Source organism: Haemorhous mexicanus, chromosome 30 (genome assembly GCF_027477595.1).
Source record: "Haemorhous mexicanus isolate bHaeMex1 chromosome 30, bHaeMex1.pri, whole genome shotgun sequence".
NCBI lineage: Eukaryota > Metazoa > Chordata > Aves > Passeriformes > Fringillidae > Haemorhous > Haemorhous mexicanus.
The window spans coordinates 1,865,392-1,891,397 of NC_082370.1; the positions used below are offsets into that span (position 1 = coordinate 1,865,392).

Consider the following 26,006-nt stretch of genomic DNA (forward strand, 5'->3'; position numbering starts at 1 on the left):
GGAATTGCATGGAAAACCTCCCTTAATTCCAGGAATGCCTGGAAAACATCCTGGGAATTACAGGAATTCTTGGGAAACATCCTGGAAATGCCTGGAAAACCTCCCTGAACTCCAGGAATTCCTGGAAATCATCCCTGAACTCCAGGAATGCCTGGAAATCATCCCTGAACTCCAGGAATTCCTGGAAGATATCCTGGAAATCACCCACGGAATTCCCCCCTTGTTCCAACAGGGAATGCAAACCCTCTGGAAGTGCTGCTGGGATTGGGAACATCATGGAATGGAATCCTGGAAATGCTTTAGGTTGGAAGAGACCTTAAATCCCATCCTTCCACAACCCTGGGAATTTTCCAGGAATGAGCCTGGATTTGATGGAGAGCAGAAATCTTTGGGAATGGGAAGCGCCACCAAACCCCAGCCCCTCAAAACCAAAGAATTCCACCAACAAAAAAACCCCCCAAACTTCCCCAATTTTCCAGAGGCTCCTCCAGCACCACGGAAAGGCAGGGAGGCAGCTGGAATTCCAAAGGGGATCCAGGATGGAATTCTCCTGGGAATGAGGCAGGGGAGGGAGCTGCTCACCGTGTGATTGTTCAGCATGAACTGCACGGCGCTGAGCTTCACCAGCTTCCGCACGCTGCTGTACGTGCAGGGGGTCAAGGAAGAGACAGAACCCCTGGAATTCCTGGAATTGCTGGAAAACACTTCCAGGGCCAGGCTGGAAAAATGGGATTGGGACTGGATTATGCAAAAAAAAAATTGGGAAATTTATGTTTGTTCCAAGGATAATCCAAGTTGTGCAAATCTCGACTTGGGGAGAGCCTCGGTGAGCTCTGGGGGAAAACTCAGGGTATGGAAACTCTGGAATTCCTGGAAATTCTGGGAAAACACTTCCAGGGCCAGGTTGGAAAAATGGGATTGGGACTGGATTATGCAAAAAAAAAATTGGGAAATTTATGTTTGTTCCAAGGATAATCCAAGTTGTGCAAATCTCGGCTTGGGGAAGAGCCTCGGTGAGCTCTGGGGGAAAACTCAGGGTATGGAAACTCTGGAATTCCTGGAAATTCTGGGAAAACATTTAAAGGGCCAGGCTGGAAAAATGGGATTGGGACTGGATTACTCAGGAACTTGGGAATTGTCTGGATTATTCAGGAAGTTGGGAATTTTATGTTTGTTCCAAGGATAACCCAAATTGTGTAAATCTCGGCTTGGGGAGAGCCTCGGTGAGCTCTGGGGAAAAACTCAGGGTATGGAAACTCTGGAATTCCTGGAAATTCTGGGAAAACATTTCCAGGGCCAGGCTGGAAGAACAGGATTGGGCCTGGATTATTCAGGAAGTTGGGAATTGCCTGGATTATTCAGGAAGTTGGGAATTTTATGTTTGTTCCAAGGACAATCCAAGTTGTGCAAATCTTGGCTTGGGGAGACACCATTGGGAAAAACTCAGGGTCTGGAACCTCTGGAATTCCTGGAAATTCTGGAATTCCTGAAAAATCACTTCCAGAGCCAGGCTGGAAGAAGGGGATTGTGCCTGGGTTATTCCATAAATTGGGAATTCTGTTTGTTCCAAGGATAACCCAAATTGTGCAAATCTCAGTTTGGGGAGAGCCTTGGTGACCTCTGGGGAAAAACTCAGGGTATGGAACCTCTGGAATTCCTGGAAATTCTGGAATTCCTGGGAAACACTCCCAGGGCCAGGCCTGCACTACTCAGGAAATTGGGAATTGCCTGCATTATTCAGGAAGTTGGGAATTTCATGTTTGTTCCAAGGATAATTCAAATTGTGCAAATCTCATCTTGGGAGACGGCCTTGGGAAAAACTCAAGGTCTGGAATTCCTGGAATTTCTGGGAAAACACTTCCAGGGACAGGCTGGAAAAATGGGATTGGGACTGGATTATGCAAGAAGTTGGGAAATTTATGGTTTTTTCCAAGGACAACCCAAATTTTGCAAATCTTGGATTGGGGAGAGCCTCGGTGATCACTGGGGAAAATCTCAGGGTCTGGAACTTCTGGAATTCCTGGAAATTCTGGAATTCCTGGGAAACACTTCCAGAGCCAGGCTGGAAAAATGGGATTGTGCCTGGATTACTCAGGAAGTTGGGAATTCTGTCTGGTTCTCAATAAATTGGGAATTCTCTTCTGTTTGTTCCAAGGATAACCCAAACTGTGCAAATCTCGGTGTGGGGGAAAAAAACCCTGGAATTTCTGGAACTTGTGGAATTACTGAAACCTCTGGAATTCCTGGAACTTGTGGAATTCCTGGAAAACCAGAGGACAGACTCCAATCTGCCTGTGGAAGCTCAACTCCAAAGGAATTCTGATCCACAATAACCAAAAATCAACATCCCACGAGCCTCATCCCACCCTCCTCTCCCCTCATTCCCAAAAATCTGGGGGAAAACCAGGAATGTGGGCCAGCTCTCATTCCAGCAGAACTTCTGGATGACTCTTCCCAAGGATTTGGGAGCTCTTCCCAAAAGGATATCCAATGGAGAGGTCGTTGAGCAGCTGCAGGGTCTTGGAGGTGATCGGCTCGCAGCGGCCCCAGTACTTCAGGTTGGTGATGCTGGGAAGGAAAAACATGGATCAGAGGGATTTTTCTGGGATTTTTCCAGGATTTTTCTGGGAATTGTGGCAGATTTTTCCCAGTTTTTCCATCTCCCAACAGCACGAGGCAAAAAATTGGGAATAAAATCACCGGGCTGACGTTTGGCTGGGAAAATTGTCCTGTGGATATCCCAGATCCCAGGGTACACCTGGAATTCTCTGGGATCCCAGGGTACACTTGGAATTCTCTGGGATCCCAGGGTACACTTGGAATTCTGTGGGATTGGCTGCACCTGGAATTCTGTGGGATTGGTTACACCTGGAATTTCTGGGATTGGTTACACCTGGAATTCTGTGGGATTTCAGGTCTCTGGAATTCTGTGGGATTGGCTGCACCTGGAATTTTTGTACAATTTTTGTAGAATTCGCGGTGTTTTTGTGGCATTTGGAAAATTCCATCCTAAATTCCCTGAGCTCCCTCCACCTTTCCCTGGAGCAGCAGGAATTCCAGGTTTTTAGGGTGAGGAATTGCAGGAATTCCTGGAATCCTGCAGGATTCTCCACTCACATCTTCCCGATGAACACGCTCAGCACCATGGTCTCGTCGTTCAGCCCCAGCACCTCCGAGAGCCTCCGGTAGAGCTGCCAAAAAAAACATGGAAAAAAGGTTTCCAAACTGCCAGGAAAACTGGGAATTCTCCCCAAAAATCCGCTTTTCCCTCTCTGGAGAAGGGGATGTTGTGGGATTTTCCCATTGGGTTGATCCAATCCATCATAATCCTGATTTTTTTCCTGATTTTTCCTTTTTTTTTTTGTCCTAGCAGCACGGCTCGGCACTAAAGAAGGAAGATTTGGGTTTTCCCAGGAAAATTCCCTAAAAAAATGGGATATATATGTGCTCCACCTCCAGACACAGCCAGGATTGGAGTGGATTTCTCTGGAATTCTCAGCAGTTCCCAAATCCCTGGGAAGGGATTTGACCCAATCCAATTTCTCCTCCAGGAAGGAACAGAATCCAATCAAAGAGCAACATTCCAGGTTTTTTTAAATTGGAAAAATGGATTTTACATCCCAAAGCACAGCTACAAATCCCTTGGGATGAAGGGAATTCAGATTTAATTCCATTTTAAAACCAGGGAGAAACTCAGGTGGGTGTTTGAGGTGATTCCAGCTATAAAAAGAATTGGGAAAACCAAATCCACGTCTCTAATTCCCAATATTCCCAACCCAGGCTCAGCATTTGGAAAGTAAAAATTTGGGAATGAATGAGGAAATCACACAAATGGGATTTAATTCCAGGTAAAACGAGGAGAAATCATAGAAATGGGATTTGGTTTCAGGAGAAATCGCAGAAAATTGGATTTAATTCTGGGAGAAATCCTGGAAACTGGGATTTAATTCCAGGTAAAATGAGGATAAATCCCAAAAAATGGGATTTAATTTCAGTTAAAATTAGAAGAAATCCCAGAAATGGGATTTAATTCCAGGAAGAATCCCAGAAAATGGGATTTAATTCTGGGAGAAATCCTAGAAAATGGGATTTAATACCAGCTAAAATGAGGAGAAATTCCAGAAAATGGGATTTTATTCTGGGAGAAATCACAGAAAATTGGATTTAATTCTGGGAGAAATCCTAGAAACTGGGATTTAATTCCAGCTAAAATGACAAGAAATCCCTGAAAATGGGATTTAATTCCAGGAGAAATCCCAGAAAATGGGATTTAATTCCAGCTAAAATGAGGAGAAATCCCAAAAACTGGATTTTGAGGAAACATGATGAGAAATGACAGAAAATGGGAGCGAATTCCAGGTAAAATGAGGAGAAACCAACGAACGAAGGCTGGCTTTCCTGGGGAAAGGTGGCATTTGGGGATTTTTCCTACCTTGGAAGATTTCTGCACCTGGTCCCCGATGTAGATCTTGCGGAACTGCTCGAAGAAGCTCAGCATGGCCAACTCCAGCTTCTCATTGCCCGCCTGCGCCAGGCGCGAGTCCGTCAGGTTCATCAGCTGCAGCACCCTGGGGGGAAAGGGAAAAGGGGAAGGGAAAAGGGGGAAGGGAAAAGGGGGAAGGGAAAAGGGGAAGGGAAAAGGGGGAAGGGGGAAAGGGGAAGGGGGAAAGGGGAAGGGAGGGGAAAAGGGGAAAAGGGGAAAGGAAAAGGGGAAAGAGGAAAGGGGGAAGGGAAAAGGGGGAAGGGGGAAAAGGGAAAAGGGGAAAAAGGAGAAGGGGAAAGGGGGAAGGGAAAAGGGGGAAGGGAAAAGGGGGAAGGGGAAAAGGGGAAAGGGGGAAAAGGGGAAAAAGGAGAAGGGGAAAGGGGGAAGGGGAAAGGGGGAAGGGGAAAGGGGGAAGGGAAAAGGGGGAAGGGAAAAGGGGGAAGGGAAAAGGGGGAAGGGAAAAGGGGGAAGGGAAAAGGGGGAAGGGAAAAGGGGGAAGGGAAAAGGGGGAAGGGAAAAGGGGGAAGGGAAAAGGGGGAAGGGGGAAGGGAGGGGAAAAGGGGAAAGGGGAAGGGGAAAAGGGAAAAGGGGAAGGGGAAAAGGGAGAAAGGGAAAAGGGGAAAAGGGAAAAGGGGAAAGGGGAAAAGGGGAAAAGGTGGAAGGGAAAAGGGGGAAGGGAAAAGTGGGAAGGGGAAAGGGAGAAGGGGAAAGAGGGAAGGGGGAAAGGGGAAAGGAAAAGGGGAAAGGGGAAAGGGGGAAGGGAAAAGGGGGAAGGGAAAAGGGGGAAGGGAAAAGGGAAAAGGGGAAAAAGGAGAAGGGGAAAAAGGAGAAGGGGAAAGGGGGAAGGGAAAAGGGGGAAGGGAAAAGGGGGAAGGGAAAAGGGGGAAGGGAAGGTAAGGTTTGGGAAGGTTTCGGGAAGGTTTTGGGAAGGTTAGGGAGGGGAAGGGAGGGGAAGGGAAGGGAAGGTTTCGGGAAGGGAAGGGAAGGAAAAGGAAAAGGAAAAAAAGGAAAAGGAAAAGGAAAATGGGGGAAAGTGGGAGAAAAAGGGGGGAATAATGGGAGGGAAAGAAGGGGGAAAATGGAAAAAGGGGGGAAAGTGGGAGGAAAACGGGGGGGAAGAGGAAGAAAGGGGACAAAAAGGGGGAAAAGAAGGGGGAAAACAGGGGGGAAAATTTGGGATAAGGGGAAGAAAAAAGGGGATAAAAAAAGGGGGAAAGGGGGGGGGGGACAAAAATTCAATTTTCCCTGCTCTTTCCCCCTTATTTTCTGTTACAACCCAAATTCCCACCTGATTTTAATCCCAAAAACCCAGGTCATATCACAAAATCTGAATTTTCCAAGCCCAACATTCCCAGTATTTCCAAGTCAAATATTCCCAATAATTCCCAATATTTCCAAACCAAATATTCCCTAATCAATATTTAATGAACAATTCCTTTTTCCACCCTCATTCTCTGTCACAACCCAAATTCCCACTGGGAATCAGCAGCAGCACCCAGGGATCTCCATCCCCTTCCTGCTGGAATTCCCACCAGAATCTGGAAAAATTCCACCAGAGCTGGAAAAATGGGAATAACACTCTCCCAGCTTTCTGGGAGTGGGATTTGCTGGAATGTCCTGGATGAGTTTTGCTGGAATATCCTGGGTAGATGTGGCTGGGATATCCTGGGTGGATTTAATGGAATATCCTGGGTTGGTTTTGTTGGGATATCTTGGATGGATTTTGCTGGAATTCCCAGGTGGATTTTGCTGGATGGATTTTGCTGGAATATCCAAGGTGTGTTTTGCTGGGATATCCCAGGTGGATTTTGCTGGAATTCCCAGGTGGATTTTTCTGGGATATCCTGGGTGGATTTAATGGAATATCCTGGGAGGATTTAATGGAATACCCTGGGTGGATTTATTAGAATATCCCGGGTGGATTTAATGGAATACCCTGGGTGGATTTAATGGAATACCCTGGGTGGATTTAATGGAATACCCTGGGTGGATTTAATGGAATACCCTGGATGGATTTAATGGAATACCCCGGGTGGATTTAATGGAATACCCTGGGTGTTCTACTGGAATACCCCGGGTGGATTCTACTGGAATATCCCAGGTGGATTTTGCTGAAATTCCCGAATGGATTTTTCTGGGATATCCCGGGTGGATTTTGCTGAAATTCCCGGAAGGATCTAGCTAGAATATCCCAGCGGATTTTGCTGGAATTCCCGGGTGGATTTGGCTGGACTATCCCAGTGGATTTTGCTGGAATTCCCAGGTGGATTTGGCTGGGATATCCCAGTGGATTTTGCTGGAATTCCCGGGTGGATTTTGCTGGAATTCCCGGGTGGATTTGGCTGGACTATCCCAGTGGATTTTGCTGGAATTCCCGGGTGGATTTGGCTGGACTATCCCAGTGGATTTTGCTGGAATTCCCAGGTGGATTTGGCTGGACTATCCCAGTGGATTTTGCTGGAATTCCCAGGTGGATTTGGCTGGGATATCCCAGTGGATTTTGCTGGAATTCCCGGATGGATTTTGCTGGAATTCCCGGGTGGATTTGGCTGGACTATCCCAGTGGATTTTGCTGGAATTCCCGGGTGGATTTGGCTGGAATATCCCAGTGGATCTTGCCGGAATTCCCGGATGGATTCTCCTGGAGTCCCTACCTGCAGACCAGCTCGCCGTCCATGGCGTCCTGCTCGTCCGTGCTGGCGAAGGACACGCGGCCGCCGATGACGGCGCCGATGATGTACACCAGCCACGTCAGCCGCCCTGGGGACACACAGGGGACACACAGGGGACACTCTCAGGGCTGCCACCCAGCCTGGGCACGCGCAGCTGGCACCCCGTGGCAAAAGAAATCCCAAATAAATTCATTTTTCCCCAAAATAAATCCATTTTTCCCTTGGAAAAGGTCCGGTTTTAGTGGCCAGGGTGAGGAACCTCATTCTGCCCTGGGGACAGTGGGGGACACTGTCAGAGGTGCCACCCACCCTGGACACGCACAGCTGGCACCGTGTGGCAAAAGAAATCCCAAATAAATCCATTTCCTCCCAAATAAATAAATGAGCTGCAGGACAGCACCATCTCCAGCCCATGAGGAGGGGCAAACTCACACCCACAGCCCAGAGCAGGGAAATGAGGGATGGGATTGATGGGATGGGATTGATGGGATGGGATTGATGGGGTGGGATCCATGGGGTGGGATGGGGAACACCCTCATAACTTCAAAAGGAAAGCAAGGAAATTTCCTAAACTTCCCCAAATCCTGGGAATCCCTCCCCTCAGCAGGGATTCTCCAGGAACAACACCCTCTGGAAGAACAATTCCTTTGGGAAGGAGCCCCCACCCCATGCCCAGGCTGACCTTCCTGCACAGCCCGGTCCATGGGGCTGGTGCTGGAGCTCTGATGGGATGGGATCCACAGGATTTGGGATAGGATTGGGATCCATTGCATGGGATTTGGATCCATGAGATCCATGAGATGGGATCCATGGGATCCATTGGATGGGATTTATGATGGGATTGGGATCCATGGGATGGGATGGGATGGGATGGGCAGCGCTGGATAGGGAACCCCTCCCAAGGAGCAACCACACCATCCCTCCCCTCTGCAGGGATTTTCCAGGCCAGTTCCTTTGGGAAGGAGCCCCCATTCCTGTCCAGGCTGACCTTCCTGCACGGCCAGGTCCATGGGGCTGGTGGTGCCATTGATGGGATGGGATCCACGGCATGGGATTGGGATAGCATGGGATGGGATTTGGGATCCATAGGATGGAACTGGGATCCACAGGATGGGATTGGGATCCATGGGATCCATTGGATGAGATTTGGATCTATGGGATGGGATTTATGATAGGATTGGGATTGATGGGATGGGATGGGGATGGGCAGCACTGGATAGCGAACCCCTCCCAAGGAGCAACCACACCATAGGCAGTGATGCCCAGAGGGATGCCTCCACTCTGCAGGGATTTTCCAGGCCAGTTCCTCTGGGAAGGAGCCCCCACCCCGTGCCCAGGCTGACCTTCCTGCACAGCCAGGTCCATGGGGCTGGCGCTGGCGCTCTGCAGCAGCTCCTGGTAGGACTGGGCAGCCTGGTCGAAGAGCTGCACCAGCAGCGCGCACGTCTTCTCGTACTCGCAGCGGCCGATGGTGGACAGCTGGTCCAGCTGCTGCTGCACCAGCCCCGTGTCCTCCAGAGGGTCCTCCAGGCCATCCCTGCAAAAAGCACACGGAAAATGGAGAAGGAAAGACCCAGCAGCAGCAGCAGCTCCCTGGTTTTACTGCCAGGGGTGTTGGAGATGCGGGCTGGAATTCGCACAGTTGTGGAATGGTTTGGTTTTCCCCGTGGAATTTGGGTTGGAAAAGGTTTCAAGCACCTTCCATTGGACAGCATCTTTAATGGCCTACTTGCCAAATTAATCAGGAATTTCAGAGCATGTTGTTGGGAGAAAATTTCCAGTGCTTCCAGAAGGAAAAAAGAATGAAAACAAGCAGGGAGTTGTGATTTGTGTTGTTTGACTCAAGTTTTTCCCACAGAATTTGGCTTGCAAGGGGTTTCAACCACCTTCCATTGGACAATATCTTTAATGGCCTGCTTGCCAAATTTACCAGGAATTTCAGAGCACATTGTTGGAAGCAAATTCCCAGTGTTTCCAGAGGGAAAAGAGAAGGAAAACAAAGCAGGGAGTTACAATTTGTGTTAAGTTTTGCCACAGAATTTGAGCTGGAAGGGTTTAAAGCTCAGCTCGCTGCACCTTCCACTGGCCTGGTTGCCAAATGAACCAGGAATTTCAGGGCACACTGTTGGGAGTAAATTCCCAGTGATTCCAGAGGGAAAAGAGAAGGAAAACAAAGCAGGGAGTTGCAATTTGTGCTGTTTGACTCGAGCTTTTCCCACAGAATTTGGGTGGGAAGGGTTTAAAGCCCAGCTGCACCTTCCACTGGCCCGGCTGCCAAATGAACCAGGAATTTCAGGGCACACTGTTGGGAGTAAATTCCCAGTGCTTCCAGAGGGAAAAGAGAAGGAAAACAAAGCAGGGAGTTGTGATTTGTGTTGGAAAGAGCAAAAATCCCAGCCCATCCTGCCCCCTGCCATGGGCAGGGCCCGCTCCCACCACGCCACCTCAGCCGTGTCCTCTCCAGGGGGAACACCCCCACTCTTCCCAGCGCCAGGACCATCAGCAGGAGCTGCCCGGGGTGGGATGGCCTCACCTGAGGATGATGTGCACGGATTCCAGGCGGGAGGTGATGTAGGCTTTGGTCACCTCGGGCGTGTAGGTCTCCAGCATGTGCGGCTCCGTGGCCTTCACGTACGGCACGGACGCGGCCAGGCGCTGCCACAGGCTCAGCAGGTAGTGCACACTGTTGGGAGCGAATTCCCAGTGCTTCCAGGGGGAAAAGAGAAGGAAAACAAAGCAGGGAGTTATGATTTGTGTTGTTTGATCGAAGTTTTTCCCACAGAATTTGGGCTGGAAGGTGTTTAACGCTCAGCTCGCTGTACCTTCCATTGGCCTTTAGTGGCCTGGTTGCCAAATTAAGCAGGAATTTCAGGGCAAACTGTTGGGAGCAAATTCCCAGTGCTTCCAGAGGGAAAAGAGAAGGAAAACAAAGCAGGGGGTTCTGATTTGTGTTGTTTGATTTAAGTTTTTTCCTCAGAATTTGGGTTGGAAGGTGCTTGAAGCTCAGTTCCTTCCACTGGCCTTGTTACTAAATTAACCAGGAATTTCAGAGCACACTGTTGGGAGAAAATTCCCAGTGCTTCCAGGGGGAAAAGAGAAGGAAAACAAATCAGGGAGTTCTGATTTGTGTTGTTTGATTTAAGTTTTTTCCTCAGAATTTGGGTTGGAATGTGCTTAAAGCTCAGTTCCTTCCACTGGCCTTGTTACTAAATTAACCAGGAATTTCAGAGCACACTGTTGGGAGAAAATTCCCAGTGCTTCCAGGGGGAAAAGAGAAGGAAAACAAAGCAGGGAGTTATGATTTGTGTTGGTTGATCGAAGTTTTTCCCACAGAATTTGGGCTGGAAGGTGTTTAACACTCAGCTCGCTGTACCTTCCATTGGCCTTTAGTGGCCTGGTTGCCAAATTAAGCAGGAATTTCAGGGCAAACTGTTGGGAGCAAATTCCCAGTGCTTCCAGAGGGAAAAGAGAAGGAAAACAAATCAGGGAGTTCTGATTTGTGTTGTTTGATTTAAGTTTTTTCCTCAGAATTTGGGTTGGAATGTGCTTAAAGCTCAGTTCCTTCCACTGGCCTTGTTACTAAATTAACCAGGAATTTCAGAGCACACTGTTGGGAGAAAATTCCCAGTGCTTCCAGAGGGAAAAAAAGAAGGAAAACAAAGCAAGGAGTTAAAATTTGTGGTGTTTGACTTGAGTTTTTCCCACAGAATTTGGGCTGGAAGGTGTTTAATGCTCAGCTCACTGCACTTTCCATTGGCCTTTAATGGCCTGGTTGCCAAATTAAGCAGGAATTTCAGAGCACACTGCTGGGAGAAAATTCCCAGTGCGTCCAGAGGGAAAAACAGAAGGAAAACAAAGCAGGGAGTTCTGATTTGTGTTGTTTGATTTAAGTTTTTTCCTCAGAATTTGGGTTGGAAGGTGCTTGAAGCTCAGTTCCTTCCACGGGCCTTGTTACTAAATTAACCAGGAATTTCAGAGCACACTGTTGGGAGAAAATTCCCAGTGCTTCCAGGGAGAAAAGAGACGGAAAACAAAGCAGGGAGTTGTGATTTGTGTTGTTTGATTCAAGTTTTTCCCACAGAATTAGGGCTGGAAGGTGTTTAACGCTCAGCTCGCTGCACCTTCCAATGGCCTTTAGTGGCCTGGTTGCCAAATTAAGCAGGAATTTCAGGGCAAACTGTTGGGAGCAAATTCCCAGTGCTTCCAGAGGGAAAAGAGAAGGAAAACAAAGCAGGGAGTTCTGATTTGTGTTGTTTGATTTAAGTTTTTTCCTCAGAATTTGGGTTGGAAGGTGCTTAAAGCTCAGTTCCTTCCACTGGCCTTGTTACTAAATTAACCAGGAATTTCAGAGCACACTGCTGGGAGAAAATTCCCAGTGCGTCCAGAGGGAAAAACAGAAGGAAAACAAAGCAGGGTGTTGTTTGATTTAAGTTTTTTCCTCAGAATTTGGGTTGGAAGGTGCTTGAAGCTCAGTTCCTTCCACTGGCCTTGTTACTAAATTAACCAGGAATTTCAGGGCAAACTGCTGGGAGCAAATTCCCAGTGCTTCCAGAGGGAAAAAAAGAAGGACAACAAAGCAGGGAGTTATGATTTGTGTTATTTGACTTGAGTTTTTCACATAGAATTTGTGTTGCAATGGGTTTCAAGCTCAGCTTGCTGCACCTTCCACTGGCCTGGATGCCAAATTAAGCAGGAATTTCAGGGCATGCTGGGAGAAAATTCCCAGTGCTTCCAGAGGGAAAAGAGAAGGAAAACAAAGCAGAGAGTTGTGATTTGTATTGTTTGACTTGAGTTTTTCCCACAGAATTTGGGTTGGAAGGGGTTCAAAGCTCAGCTCGTTGCACCTTGCACTGGCCTGGTTGCCAAATGAACCAGGAATTTCAGGGCACACGTGGATCAGAGTCTATCCCAGCACTCAGGAAACACTGGGAGATAATCCCAAATTCCCAGGACATGCAACTGAATCCCCAGCCTCCCCCAGCTCCCACACACTGCACAGCCTGAGCTGCTGCCCAGGAATTCCAATTCCACAAACAAAGGAATTTGTTTTTTAAACCTTCTCCTGTGCAGGGCTGTGGTTGTGAGCTGTACACACAGCTGGAAAACTCAGTGGAAATATCCATGATATTCCAATTCCTCCAATCCCCCTGAGTGCATTGCAACAGTGAAGTGAGACACAATCCTAAAAATAAACCTTATTTAACACGTTTTTTTTATTCCCTGCTAAGATATGGAAAAGCCTCTGGAGGCATGGCAACAACTCTGCCTTCCCACATGGCTTCCATTCAGGAATTCAGAGGATGATCCATGGAGGATTTCTGCACAAATGCCCTGTTTTCCAGGGAATCCAAAGGGCAGGGAGGGGCTGTACCTGCAGGCTGGTGACGGTGAAGTTGGCGATGAGCCGGATCACCTCGGGGTAGTTCTCCACCTTCACCAGTTCTCCCAGTTGGTAATTGCTTTTCAACCGGGCCAGCAGCCGGCAGAACTCGTGGTAATTGTTGGGGTCTGACAAACTCTGAGGGGACAAAAAGAGGAGGGGGACTCAGGAGCAGCTCTGCTGTCCCCTGCCAGAGGCTGGGAGGGATCATCATGGAATCAGAGAGAGCTCCAACAACAAGCCCAAGCTCCCAACAAATCCCACTCTGCCCAGTCAGCAATTGCCACATTTCCTGGTTTTTGGGATGGTTTCAGTCCTTAAACGCTCTTCCAATGGAAAAATTGCTCCTGCAGGAGCAGCTCTGCTGTCCCACACCAGAGGATCACAGAATCTGAGAGAGCTCTGAGAACAAGCTCCCAACAAATCCCACTCTGCCCATTAAACCAGGTCAGCAATTGCCACATTTACTCATTTTGGGATGGTTCCAGTCCTTAAACACTCTTCCAATGGAGAATTTTATCTGCAGGAGCAGTTCTGCTGTCCCCTGCTAGAGACTCAGATCATCATGGAACTGGAAAGAGATCCCACAAGAAGCCCAAGCTCCCAACAAATCCCACTCTGCCCAGTCAGCAACTGCCACATTTCCTGGGTTTTGGGCATTTCCAGGGATGCTTCCAGTCCTTAAATACCCTTCCAGTGGAAAAATTGTTCCCACAAGTGCAGCTTTGCTGTCCCCTGCCAGAGACTCAGATCGTGAAATCGTGAAATTGGAGGACAAGTCCAAGCTCCCAACAAATCCCACTCTGCCCATTAAACCAGGTCAGCAATTGCCACATTTCCTGGTTTTTGGGCATTTCCAGGGATGCTTCCAATCCTTAAATACTCTTCCAATGGAGAAATTGTTCCTAATACCCACCATGAACCTTCCTTGGTGGTGAAATGGCGGGAAAAGGGAAGAGCAGGACAACGCTGCACTTTGCCAAGTGTCCAAGTGGGATGTGAAAAAGGATTTTTTTCCATGAAAAGGATTTTTTTGGGATGAAATGTGCTGGAGAGGACACAGCCTCAGTTCCCCCCTGGAATACTCACCTGGGGGTTTTCCAGTATCCGTTTCACTCCATCCACCAGGTGAGATAAGAACTTTGCCCTCTCGGCGTTGTTGAAGAGCGAGCGGCGCACGGAGGCGATCTGCACCAAGCAGGATAAAACCTGCCAGGACACAGAAAAACGGGAATAAACACAAAACCAGGGATGAAAACAAGGAAATGAAGAAATTTCCCCCTCATGACATGAGCAGGGATTGAGGTTTGGTGCTCCTTTAGGGACAAAACAATTCCTTTGTCTCTGCAGAGGAGAAAGAAATCACAGCACCCAAAGCAACAGCTCCATCCCAAAAATCACAGAATTATGGAATTCCTGAGGTTGGAAAAGCCCTCCAAGGTCAGAGTCCAACCTTTGATCCCCACCTTGGCACCCAGCCCAGAGCTCTGAGTGCCATGTCCAGGCTTTCCCTGGACACCTCCAGGGATGGGGATCCCAATGGAATAATTTCAGATTTCCATTAAAAAAAAAGGATTCTCACACCTCAAATCTCTCCTGAATATTTAAGGCTTGAAATTCAGGATTAGCCATTAACTCTCCACCAGACTAAGTGGAGTCCCCATGGAAAAATCCCTTCTGAAGGCCCTTCCCTGTCAGCCTTGTTTTCACTGAGCTTTAATTATGGGAAATATTTATCAGACAAATGCCTGAAAGGCCTTTTTAAATTATTTTTCCAGAAGAAATAATCAACTTTTTATTTTTCCAGAGGAAATAATCCAACTTTTAGCTCAGAGATGCTCTTGGCTCTTTCATCCCAATGGACATGGCCTCGTTTAGAAGAGTGGAAGGAGAAATTCCATTCCTGGGGATGTTCCCAGGTTTGCTCCCCTATTCCTGGTGTGGTTTCAGGATTTGGTTTGGGAATAACAGGATTCCAAGCTGTGTGAGGAAAAAGGAGGTTGGAATTGCAGCAAAAAAAAGTGCTTTTAGGGAAAATCCAACCCTGGAGATGCTTCAAAACTCTCAGCAGCATTTGAACACTTCAGCACAACCTGGGGTAGCTGAATCCCCAGAGATCTCCCAGAGGAATCCTAAAATAAAGGAAAATAAACCCTGGACTTACCAGAGGAGAAAATGAAGGAGGGATGGAATGATAAAGATCAAAAAACAACTGAAGGGTCGAAGAATCCAAGAATGCTGTAAGAGAAAAGAGGATTTTACCTCCATTTACAGCTTCCCACAGGTCTAATCCTTATTTTACCACCCGTGGCACATGGATTTGTCACACCAAAGCACCACAACCCCAAGAAAAATTCTCCCAGGATTTTGTATTTTTAAGGCAAATGCCTTTCCTAGAAATTGAGTCACCCACTGGCGCTTGGAACTGGGAGAAAATGACAGGAAGGTATTTTAAGAACACAATCTGTGCCTGTCAAATGCCTGCTGGGAACAGCAGGATGTGGGAAAAAGGTGCCAAGTTATTCCCTGTTTTTTTTTAAAATCCATTTTTCCTGGTTTTTGGAATGAGAGGTGAAAGACTGGAAGGGAAAATGGGTTTTAAAAGCAACATAAAATCCCCCAGAAACGAATCAGGTGGGTTTAGGGCTGAGTTTAACCTCTGGCTTCGCAAAGCTTTAAACTCTGGCTTTTTTATTTCTGAAAAACCAAAGATGGGAACATTTTCCAGGTGGGATCACCTGATCTCCAGCTGGTTGGGATCTGCACAGTGCAAAGATCATCCGAGGACTCGTCCGTGGAGGTGCCGATGAAATCGAAGTTCAGGCAGTTGTGGGTGAGCTTGAGCAGCTGCATCAGCAGCCCGTGCTGGCTCTCATCGTTCAGGTTCAGGTTCTTCCCAGAAGCCTGTGGAAAACGTGGAATTAAAGCAGGGAAACAGGAAAAAAAAAAAAAAAATTTTTTTAATCCAGGTGGCAGCTGAATATAGGCAGGATTTTATTTGAGGGCTTTGTGGAACAAGCAACAGGTGTGTTTTTATAGGCAGTCAGGCATAAATAAAATAAATATATTCCAGCATAAATAAAATCCCAGAATTTGTCCAGAATGGGGATAACAGGCAGCATTCACATGTTCCTCTCTGAACCACACAGGGATGAGGACTTGAGGGATGCAGGAGATCATGGAATTCTCAAGAATGTTAAACACAAAACCCTTTTCTGTCTGACAGGAATCCTGTGCTCCCCCTCCCAAGGGAATGATTAAACTGGGACAAAACTGGGACAAGGATTTATTTGTCAAAATGGAAACCCAAATTCTCCTTTCTTTCCTGATGCTGTAAGCCAGGGAACTTTAACCTCAGGATCCAGGGATTTATTTGCAGCAGGAATTGTAGAGAAGAGTTTGACTTCTGGGTTTATTTTCTATATATTACCTAAAAATATATTTACCTAAAAAAAAAATTATATATCTACATCTATATCTATCCATCTATCTATCTATATATATATTTATTTACCTACATAAAATCCATTTAATACATGTTATTTAAATAAAATCTATTTATTAATATAGATTTCTTTAGGAAGAAAAACTTCCTTAATTAGTATTTTTTTTCCTTGAGAAACAACATGGAAGCTAAGCCTCAGGCTCAGGATCCAGAGATTTATTTGCAGCTGGAATTGTAGAGAAGAGCTTGATTTCTCTATTTTCTATTTATTATTTAATTAAAATATATTTATTATTTCTTCTTTAAATAAAGTCTATTAAATATTTACCATTTATTTATCAATACCAATTTCTTCAGAAAGAAAAAAAAATTCCTTAATTAATCCAGTTTTTCCTTGAAGAACAACCCAAAACCAGAATTTTTGAGGACACAGGAAGGAATTTCATCCCAACATTCCACTTCCCAAAAAAAACCTTCCCAAACTTTCCTTACCTGTTTCAGTAAACTGCAGGACAGGGTGAAAATATCAAATAAAGAGGAATCCCGGAAGGAAGAGGCGATTTTCCTGTGCTTGGTCAGGGGGTGGGTGGTGTCTGCCTGCAGGGGAGAGAAGCTGGGCTCAGAGCTCCTGGGCTCACACCAGGAAAAGCAGCAGGAATCCCAGGAAATCCAGGTTTCCCTCCCCAGAACCAGTAGGATGCAATTCCCCAGCTTTTCCATAGAAAAATCCACATTCCTGGTGTTCTATTCACCCAGCTGGGCTGGGTTAATTCCCAATTTATTCCTTCAATCTTTGCCCAAGTCAGCAGCAAAAATGGGATTTATTTGGGATTTTAGGAATGGGAATTCCCAGCTCCAAAAGGGTTCAATCCCTCCTGGAGCTGCTGGGCAGAAAAGAATAAACAGCAGGAATTAAAACTCCAGTTGGAAAAGGGAACTGGAAGGAGCAATCCAGGTTGGATTTTCTGGGATAAATTCCAGTCCTGGATCTGCCACTGGATCCCAGAGCTGGAGAACAGCAAAACTCAGATTTTTTTCCCATGAAAAGTGGAAAAATGAGGGAAATATCAAATAAATGGAATCTCAAAAGGAAGAGGCAATTTTCCTGTGCTTGGTCAGGGGGTGGGTGGTGTCTGCCTGCAGGGGAGAGAAGCTGGGCTCAGAGCTCCTGGGCTCACACCAGGAAAAGCAGCAGGAATCCCAGGAAATCCAGGTTTCCCTCCCCAGAACCAGTAGGATGCAATTCCCCAGCTTTTCCATGGAAAAATCCACATTCCTGGTGTTCTATTCACCCAGCTGGGCTGGGTTAATTCCCAATTTATTCCTTCAATCTTTGCCCAAATCAGCAGTAAAAATGAGATTTATTTGGGATTTTAGGAATGGGAATTCCCAGCTCCAAAAGGGTTCAATCCCTCCTGGAGCTGCTGGGCAGAAAAGAATAAACAGCAGGAATTAAAACTCCAGTTGGAAAAGGGAACTGGAAGGAGCAATCCAGGTTGGATTTTCTGGGATAAATTCCAGTCCTGGATCTGCCACTGGATCCCAAAACTCCAGCAAAACTTTTTTTTTTTTTTTTTTTTTTTTTTTTTTTTTTTTTTTTTCATGAAAAGGGGGGGAAAATGAGGAAAAATTCCCATTTTTGTGACCAATTCCAGTAAAATCCCACCTGCCTGCTATGGGACAAGGTTACCCAGTGGGATGTAGAATTCCTGAACAAATATCCACTTTGAAATGTTTATATTTTACTATTTAAACTAAATTAAATAAAAAATGAATAAAAATTATATAAATATAGTTAAATTTTCAATTAAAAACTGAAATAACAAATTAAATTGAAATTTATGATAAAATTAAATTTCAATTTCCAAACCTCTCCTCCAGTATTTAAGGAACCAGGACAGCTCCAATGTTGGATTTTAAACCTGAATTTTCCCAACAATTCCATGGAAGACCCCAAAATTCCCATCCTTTATATTGTGGAAGGAAAAGGCTCAACACACCCTAAATTTTTCAGGTGCTTTAATACCCAAATTATTCCTCAGCTCAGACTATTGGGATTTCAGGGAGTTTAGGAAAATGAACATTATTTAATTCCCATTTCAAGCCATTTGTGGGGATGGAAAATCCCCTTTATTTCTGGCCTTGGGAAAATGGGATTTCCTTCTTCACCACCACAGTGAATTGGGCTTAAACAGTGAATTCAGCTTAAATCACTAAACTGAGCTTAAATTGGTGAACTTGGCTTAAATCAGTAAATTTGGATTAAATCAATGAATTTCCAGTTCTGACACCAATTTAATCCCTCCTTCTCTGGATTAAGCAACATCCCTGGGAAATCTGAAGTTATTTACTTAATGAGACAAAAAAAAAAAAATCTGAATTTTTTTTTCCACCGGTATTTTCTTAGGAAAATCAGAGACTTTTCCACTCATTGTGACCCTCAGGACTGCAGCACAATCTGCCTGCCTGAGGGAAAACTACAGAAAAAACCATGGAAAAACCATGGAAAAAACACAGAAATTGGGATAGCACCAGGTAAAGGTGCTTATTTTAGTTTCCAGAGGGAATTCCAGAGCACAGCCCTGGAGGGATTTGAAATCCTCTGGAAAAGCTGGGCCAGGACTGGGCCTGGCCGGGCCTCAGGGGCTGGGAAAGGGACATGGCTCAGGGAATTCTGCAGGATTTCTGGGAATTTTATCCCAGAAATTCATTCAGAGTTTCATCCTGGATGAAAACAATGCTTTAAAAATGGGCAGAGTTGGAAAATTTTGGGGTTTTCTCCAATGTGGGTCAGAAAATCAGAGACTTTTCCACTCATTGTCACCTTCAGGATGGCAGCACAATCTGCCAGCCTGAGGGAAAACCATGGAAAAAAACCATGGAAAAACCATGGAAAAACCACAGAAATTGGGATAGCACCAGGTAAAGGTGCTCATTCTAGTTTCCAGAGGGAATTCCAGAGGGAATTCCAGAGCACAGCCTGGGAGGGATTTGAAATCCTCTGGAAAAGCTGGGCCAGGATTGAGCCTGGCTGGGCCTCAGGGGCTGGGAAAGGGACATGGCTCAGGGAATCCTGCAGGATTTCTGGGAATTTTATCCCAGAAATTCATTCAGAGTTTCATCCTGGATGAAAACAAGGCTTTAAAAATGGGCAGAGTTGGAAAATTTTGGGGTTTTCTCCAATGTGGGTCAGAAAATCAGAGACTTTTCCACTCATTGTCACCTTCAGGATGGCAGCACAATCTGCCAGCCTGAGGGAAAACCATGGAAAAAAAAAACACGATAAAACCATGGAAAAAACACAGAAATTGGGATAGCACCAGGTAAAGTTGCTTATTTTAGTTTTCAGAGGAATTCTAGAGGGAATTCCAGAGCACAGCCCTGGAGGGATTTGAAATCCTCTGGAAAAGCTGGGCCAGGATTGGGCCTGGCCAGGCCTCAGGGGCTGGGAAAGGGACACAACCTGAGAATCCTGCAGGATTTCTGGGAATTTTATCCTAGAAATTTATTCAGAGTTTAATCCTAGATCAAAGACTTTATCTAAAAATGGAGATAATTAGATAACTTGGGTTTTTTCTTGCTGGTCTAGGAGGCGGATCAGAAAATCAGAGACTTTTCCAGTCATCGTGACCCTCAGGACTGCAGCACAATCTGCCAGCCTGAGGGAAAACCATGGAAAAAAACCATGGAAAAACCATGGAAAAACCACAGAAATTGGGATAGCACCAGGTAAAGGTGCTCATTCTAGTTTTCAGAGGAATTCCAGAGGGAATTCCAGAGCACAGCCCTGGAGGGATTTGAAATCCTCTGGGAAAGCTGGGCCAGGACTGGGCCTGGCCAGGCCTCAGGGGCTGGGAAAGGGACACAACCTGAGAATCCAGCAGGATTTCTGGGAATTTTATCCCAGAAATTCATTCAGAGTTTCATCCTGGATGAAAGGCTTTGTTTAAAAATGGGGACAATTAGATAATTTTGGGTTTTTCTCCCTGGGAAATACGAGGGGCTGACAACAGAAAGTTTTCACACTCATCCTCACGCAATAATTCCTTTTTCTTGTTTTTTTTTTTTCCCTTCTCATCCCAGAAAACCACACCAAAACATGGGAAAAGATGGAAGATGCCAATGAAACAAAACAATCCCTCCAGACAGGAGCTCTCAGCATCTCACCACAAAGAGGGAGTGAAAAACAACAACAAAAACAACAACAAATACCCAACAAACACAGAAATTCCCTCTGAAACACCTCCCAGACAGTGAAATTCCCAAAATAAAAACCCAGGAAAAGACAGGACACAACAATATGAATGAGAAAATTGGACACTTACTTCACTGAGGAAGGCTGTAGCACTTACTTGATTAATTTCATTCGTTAGTTGGGACAGGATTGTCACTCCTATGATGCAGTGCTCTACACTGTCCTGGGGAGGCAAAGGCACAGCTTTTTTTTTTGGAAAAAAATTCCCTTTTTTTTTTTGTTTTTTCCTTGGAAAAATTATTGGCTAGAAAAGCTTAATCCTTACTTTAAAAAAAAAAAAGAAAAGAAAAAAAAAAGAAAAGAAAAGAAGGGAGATTTTGGGAGGTTGAAGGAAATATCAGGAATATCCATGGGGTTGGAAAAGATGAATCCTAAAAGTTGAAGCATCCAGAAACAAATCCCTGCTCCTGGAAATGATTCCCTGCTCCCTGAATTTTTAAGGAGCTAAAAATGAAATGTGATTTCCATGGATAGGAAAGGAAAAACAAAGAAAATATTCATTGATTTTCTACCCATCCATGGAGTGGAAAAGATGGATCCTAAAGCTTGGAGCATCCAGGAACAAATCCCTGCTCCCTGAAACAACTCCCTGCTCCCTGAATTTTTAAGGACATTAAAAAGCCCCTGCTGAAACCACTAACATGGAAAAGCCCAAACTCCTTCAGGCCAACTGCAAATTCCCAGATTTTGGTGAATCCTGGGAATTCTGAGGAGGGAATCTGACCTGCAAGAACCTGGTGCAAAGCTGGGAGTATCCAGGAACAATTCCCTGCTCCCACAAATAATTCCCTGGTTTATGAGTAGCTCTTCACCCTCAGAAGCCCCTCCTGAAAACCATGGACATAGAAAAGCCCAAACTTCTTTTTGATGGATTTTGGTGAATCCTGGGAATTCTGAGGAAGGAATCTGACCTGCAAGGACCTGGAGCAAAGCTGGGAACACCCAGGAACAAATCCTTGCTCCCAGGAACAGATCCCTGACTTTTAAGGATCTCTTCACCCTCGGAAGCCCCTCCTGAAAACCACCGACATGGAAAAGCCCAAACTCCTTCAGGCCATCTCCAAACTCCCAGATTTTGGTGAATCCTTGGAATTCTGAGGAGAGAATGTGACCTGCAGGAACCTGGTGCAGAGCTGGGAGCATCCAGGAATGATTCCCTGCTCCCTGAATTTTCAAGGAGCTCTTCACCCTCAGAAGCCCCTAATGAAAACCACCGACATGGAAAAGCCCAAACTCCTTCAGGCCATCTCCAAACTCCCGGATTTTGGTGAATCCTTGGAATTCTGAGGAAGGAATCTGACCTGCAAGGACCTGGAGCAAAGCTGGGAACACCCAGGAACAAATCCTTGCTCCCAGGAACAGATCCCTGACTTTTAAGGAGCTCTTCACCCTCAGAAGCCCCTCCTGAAAACCACCAACATGGAAGAACCCAAACTCCTTCAGGCCATCTCCAAACTCCTTTCTGGTGGATTTTGGTGAATCCTGGGAATTCTGAGGAGGGAATCTGATCTGCAAAGACCTGGAGCAAAGCTGGGAACACCCAGGAACAAATCTCTCCTCCCAGAAACAACTCCCTGACTTTTAAGGAGCTCTTCACCCTCGGAAGCCCCTCCTGAAAACTACCAACATGGAAAAGCCCAAACTCCTTCAGGCCATCTCCAAACTCCCAGATTTTGGTGAATCCTTGGAATTCTGAGGAGGAAATGTGACCTGCAGGAACCTGGTGCAGAGCTGTGAGCACCCAGGAACGATTCCCTGCTCCCTGAATTTTTAAGGATCTCTTCACCCTCGGAAGCCCCTCCTGAAAACCACTGACATGGAAGAACCTGAACTCCTTCAGGCCATCTCCAAACTCCTTTCTGATGGATTTTGGTGAATCCTGGGAGCTCTGAGGAGGGAATCTGACCTGCAAGGACCTGGAGCAAAGCTGGGAACACCCAGGAACAAATCTCTCCTCCCAGGAACAGATCCCTGACTTTTAAGGAGCTCTTCACCCTCGGAATCCCCTCCTGAAAACCACCGACATGGAAGAACCTGAACTCCTTCAGGCCATCTCCAAACTGCTTTCTGGTGGATTTTGGTGAATCCTGGGAGCTCTGAGGAGGGAATCTGACCTGCAGGAAGCGGGTGACGTCGTTGATGACGTTCCTGAAGACGTACTCGTCCTTCTGGCAGTCGAACCAGCCCAGCTTGGTGATCCTGGCGTAGAGCTGGATCAGCGCCTGCGTCACGAACGTCGCCAGCTTCGGCCTCGTGGCCAGGTAGTTCAGCACATAATTCCCTGGAAAACAGGGAAAAGATGGAGCTGTAGGCAAAATCCAGCCCTGTGGGAATGGCCTGATGGAAAAGGAGCTTTGGGGAGGTTGGTTCGAGTGGGGGAAGTTGGAAGAAATGTCAGGAATAAGAGAGAAATGTTGGGGTTTTATTTGGGAATTTAAGACGCTGGGAAAGGGGTGGATGTAGGTCTGGAACAAACATGGGAAAAGGCTGGATTTATCTCTGGGAAAGGGTTGGATTTAGCTCTGGAATAAACCCGGGAAAAGGCTGGATTTATCCCTGGGAAGGGTTGGATTTAGCTCTGGAATAAACCTGGGAAAAGGCTGGATTTATCTCTGGGAAAGGGTTGGATTTAGCTCTGGAATAAACCTGGGAAAAGGCTGGATTTATCCCTGGGAAAGGGTTGGATTTAGCTCTGGAATAGATCTGGGAAGGACTGGATTTAACCCTGGAATAAAACTGGGAAGTGATTGGATTTATCCCTGGGAAGGGTTGGATTTAGCTCTGGAATAAACCTGGGAGAAGGCTGGATTTAGCCCTGGGAAAGGGCTGGATTTAGGCCTGGAATAAAACTGGGAAGGGATTGGATTTATCCCTGGGAAAGGGTTGGATTTAGCTCTGGAACACACTTGGAAAAGGGTTGGATTTAAATCCTAGCCTATTTAAATCCTAATTCTGAGCCCTGGAATAAACCTGGGCAAGGGTTGGATTTAGCCCTGGGAAGGGTTGGACTTAGCCCTGGAATAGATCTGGGAAGGGTCGGATTTAACCCTGGAATAACACTGGAAAAGGCTTGGATTTAGCCCTGGAATAAACCTGGGAAGGGATTGGATTTAGCTCTGGGAAAGGGTGGGACTTAGCCCTGGAATTAACCTGGGAAGGGATTGGATTTAACTCCGGGAAAGGGTGGGACTTAGCCCTGGAATTAACCTGGGAAAAGGTTGGATTTGACCCTGGAAAAGGGGTGGATTTAACCCTGGAATGAAACTGGGAAAGGGCTGAACTTAGCCCTGGAATAAACCTGGGCAAGGGTTGGATTTAGCCCTGGAATAGCCCTGGGAAAAAAGGGTGAAATTCCCACCCTCAAAGCTCCTTTGTTTGCTCCATCAGCTCCAAAAATCTGGGAATTCTGTGGGCTGGAAAAGCCCTCCAAGGTCACCAAGTCCAACCCCAGGGGTTTTGGACAATCCCAAGGATTTTTTTGGATAATCCCAAGGGATTTTTGGGCCAATCCCAGAGATGTTTAGGACAATCCCAAGGCATTTCTGGGACAATCACAAGTGTTTTTGGGACAATCCCAGAGATATTTAGGACAATCCCAAAGATTTTTAGGCCAACCCCAAGCATTTTTCGGGACAATCCCAAGGAATTTCTGGGACAATTCCAAGGGGTGTGGGCCAACTCCAAGGGCTTTTTGGGGACAACCCCAGAGATATTTAGGACAATCCCAGGGATATTTTGGGACAATCCCAAAAATTTTTAGGCCAACCCCAAGGGCTTTTTTGGGCCAATCCCAAGGATTTTTAGGACAATCCCAAAGAATTTTAGGACAATCCCAAGGGGGTTTTGGACAATCCCAAGGGGTTTTTGGACAATCCCAAGGATTTTTTTGGGCCAGTCCCAAGGATTTTTTTGGTTCATCCCGAGGGCTTTTTGGGGACAATCCCAAAGAGGTTTTGGGACAATCCCAAGGATTTTTGCGCCAATCCCAAGGAATTTGGACAATCCCAAGGGGTTTTTGGCCAATCCAAGGATTTTGGCCAATCCCAAGGAGTTTTAGGACAATCCCAAGGGGTTTTTGAGGACAATCCCAAGGATTTTTAGGACAATCCCAAAGATTTTAAGGACAATCCCAAGGGCTTTTCGGGGACAATCCCAAGGGGGTTTTGGGGACAATCCCAAGGACTGTTGGGCCAATCCCAGAGATATTTGGGACAATCCCAAAGATTTTTAGGAGAATCCCAAGGGGTTTTTGGGGACAATCCCAAGGGGTTTTTGGGCCAACCCCAAGGGGGTTTTGGGGACAATCCCAAGGGGGTTTTGGGGACAATCCCAAGGATGTTTTTGGGCCAATCCCAAGGATTTTTAGGCCAGTCCCAAGGGGGTTTTGGGGACAATCCCAAGGGGGTTTTCGGGCCAATCCCAAGGATTTTTAGGCCAATCCCAAGGGGGTTTTGGCCTCCCCCAAGGATTGTGGGCAGCCCCAGGGCACTCACGGATGTCGATGCGCTGCTCCAGCGGCAGGGGGTTGTTTGTGCGTGACACCAGTTTGGTAAGGCAGGTGGCCGCCAGCAACTGGGAGTAGGAGGACTGGAAAAAAAGGGAAAAAATTCCCAAAAAAAACCAACAGAAGGAATATTAATTCATGGAAAGAAAAAAATAATTCATGGGATTTTAATTCATGGGTTTGAAGCAAATTCCAGCCTGGGAATTGAGGGGAAGGAGCTCCAACCTTGGAAGGACGTGGATGAAATTCCAAAATTCCCACAAATTCCAACAATCCTGGGATAAAACCCCGAGGTTTTACAGGAATTTACAGAAATCGTGCAGCACTTCACAAGGATTTTTCAGGAATTTTGCAGGAATTCACAAGAATTTTTTAGGAATTTAAAGGAATTCACAGGAATTTTGCAGGAATTTTGCAGGAATTCACAGGAAGTTTGCAGGAATTCACAGGAAGTTTGCAGGAATTTACAGGAATTTTGTAGAAATTTTATAGGAATTCTGCAGGAATTCCCAGGAATTTTTGGAATGAGGAATTCCATGACTCTGGGCAAATTTTGGGGAATTCTGGGGAATTTCTGGGATGTGGAATTCCATGACTTTGGGGAATTTGAGGATGTGGAATTCCACGATTGTGGGGAATTTTTGGGATGTGGAATTCCATGACTTTGGAAAATGTTTAAGGAATGTGGGATATCCTCATGCTGCCTCTCTCTTGAGGAGCAGTTGGCACTTGGAGCCCTTGGTGAACTCCACCAGGGCATGGAATTCCAGGATTTGGGGGAATTTCTGGGATGTGGAATTCCAGGATTTTGGGGAATGTTTGGAATGTGAAATTCCAGGATTTGGGCAATTTTTGGGATGTGGAATCCCATGATTTTGGGAAATGTTTCAGGAATCTGGGATATCCTCACACTGCCTATTTCAAGGAGCAGCTGACAATTGGGGAATGTTGGTAAACTCCACCAGGGCATGGAATTCCATGATTTTGGGGGAATGTTTGGGATGTGGAATTCCATGATTTGGGCAATTTTGGGGTGTGGAATTCCATGATTTTGGGGAATATTTAGGATGTACTCACGCTGCCTCTCTCAAGGAGCAGCTGGCACTTGGGGCTGTTGGTTAATGCCACCAGGGCATGGAATCCCATGATTTTGGGGAATTTTTGGGGATTCTGGGGAATGTTTGAGGAATGTTTGGGAATGCTGGGGGGTACTCATGCTGCCTCTCTCGAGGAGCAGCTGGCACTTGGGGAATGTTAGTGAACCCCC

At 46.2% G+C, this 26,006-nt stretch overlaps 1 protein-coding gene across 2 annotated transcripts in view; it reads right to left on the reverse strand.

The window, feature by feature from the left end:
• XPO7 (exportin 7) overlaps nucleotides 1-26,006 on the reverse strand; it is a 49,618-nt gene that overhangs the window by 17,523 nt on the left and 6,089 nt on the right. The window contains exons 3-17 of one of the 2 annotated variants that reach the window (XM_059870323.1): nucleotides 24,729-24,822; nucleotides 22,350-22,516; nucleotides 20,333-20,398; nucleotides 16,473-16,577; nucleotides 15,274-15,439; nucleotides 14,700-14,773; nucleotides 13,625-13,744; nucleotides 12,527-12,673; nucleotides 9,689-9,861; nucleotides 8,499-8,692; nucleotides 7,138-7,243; nucleotides 4,433-4,568; nucleotides 3,118-3,191; nucleotides 2,488-2,568; nucleotides 583-646 (exon numbers count right to left, since the gene is read on the reverse strand). In XM_059870323.1, the coding sequence (XP_059726306.1) occupies nucleotides 583-646; nucleotides 2,488-2,568; nucleotides 3,118-3,191; nucleotides 4,433-4,568; nucleotides 7,138-7,243; nucleotides 8,499-8,692; nucleotides 9,689-9,861; nucleotides 12,527-12,673; nucleotides 13,625-13,744; nucleotides 14,700-14,773; nucleotides 15,274-15,439; nucleotides 16,473-16,577; nucleotides 20,333-20,398; nucleotides 22,350-22,516; nucleotides 24,729-24,822 (1,767 nt within the window). Of the gene's footprint in view, nucleotides 1-582; nucleotides 647-2,487; nucleotides 2,569-3,117; nucleotides 3,192-4,432; nucleotides 4,569-7,137; nucleotides 7,244-8,498; nucleotides 8,693-9,688; nucleotides 9,862-12,526; nucleotides 12,674-13,624; nucleotides 13,745-14,699; nucleotides 14,774-15,273; nucleotides 15,440-16,472; nucleotides 16,578-20,305; nucleotides 20,399-22,349; nucleotides 22,517-24,728; nucleotides 24,823-26,006 lie in introns of both variants that reach the window. The other variant, XM_059870322.1, reaches the window with a different exon arrangement.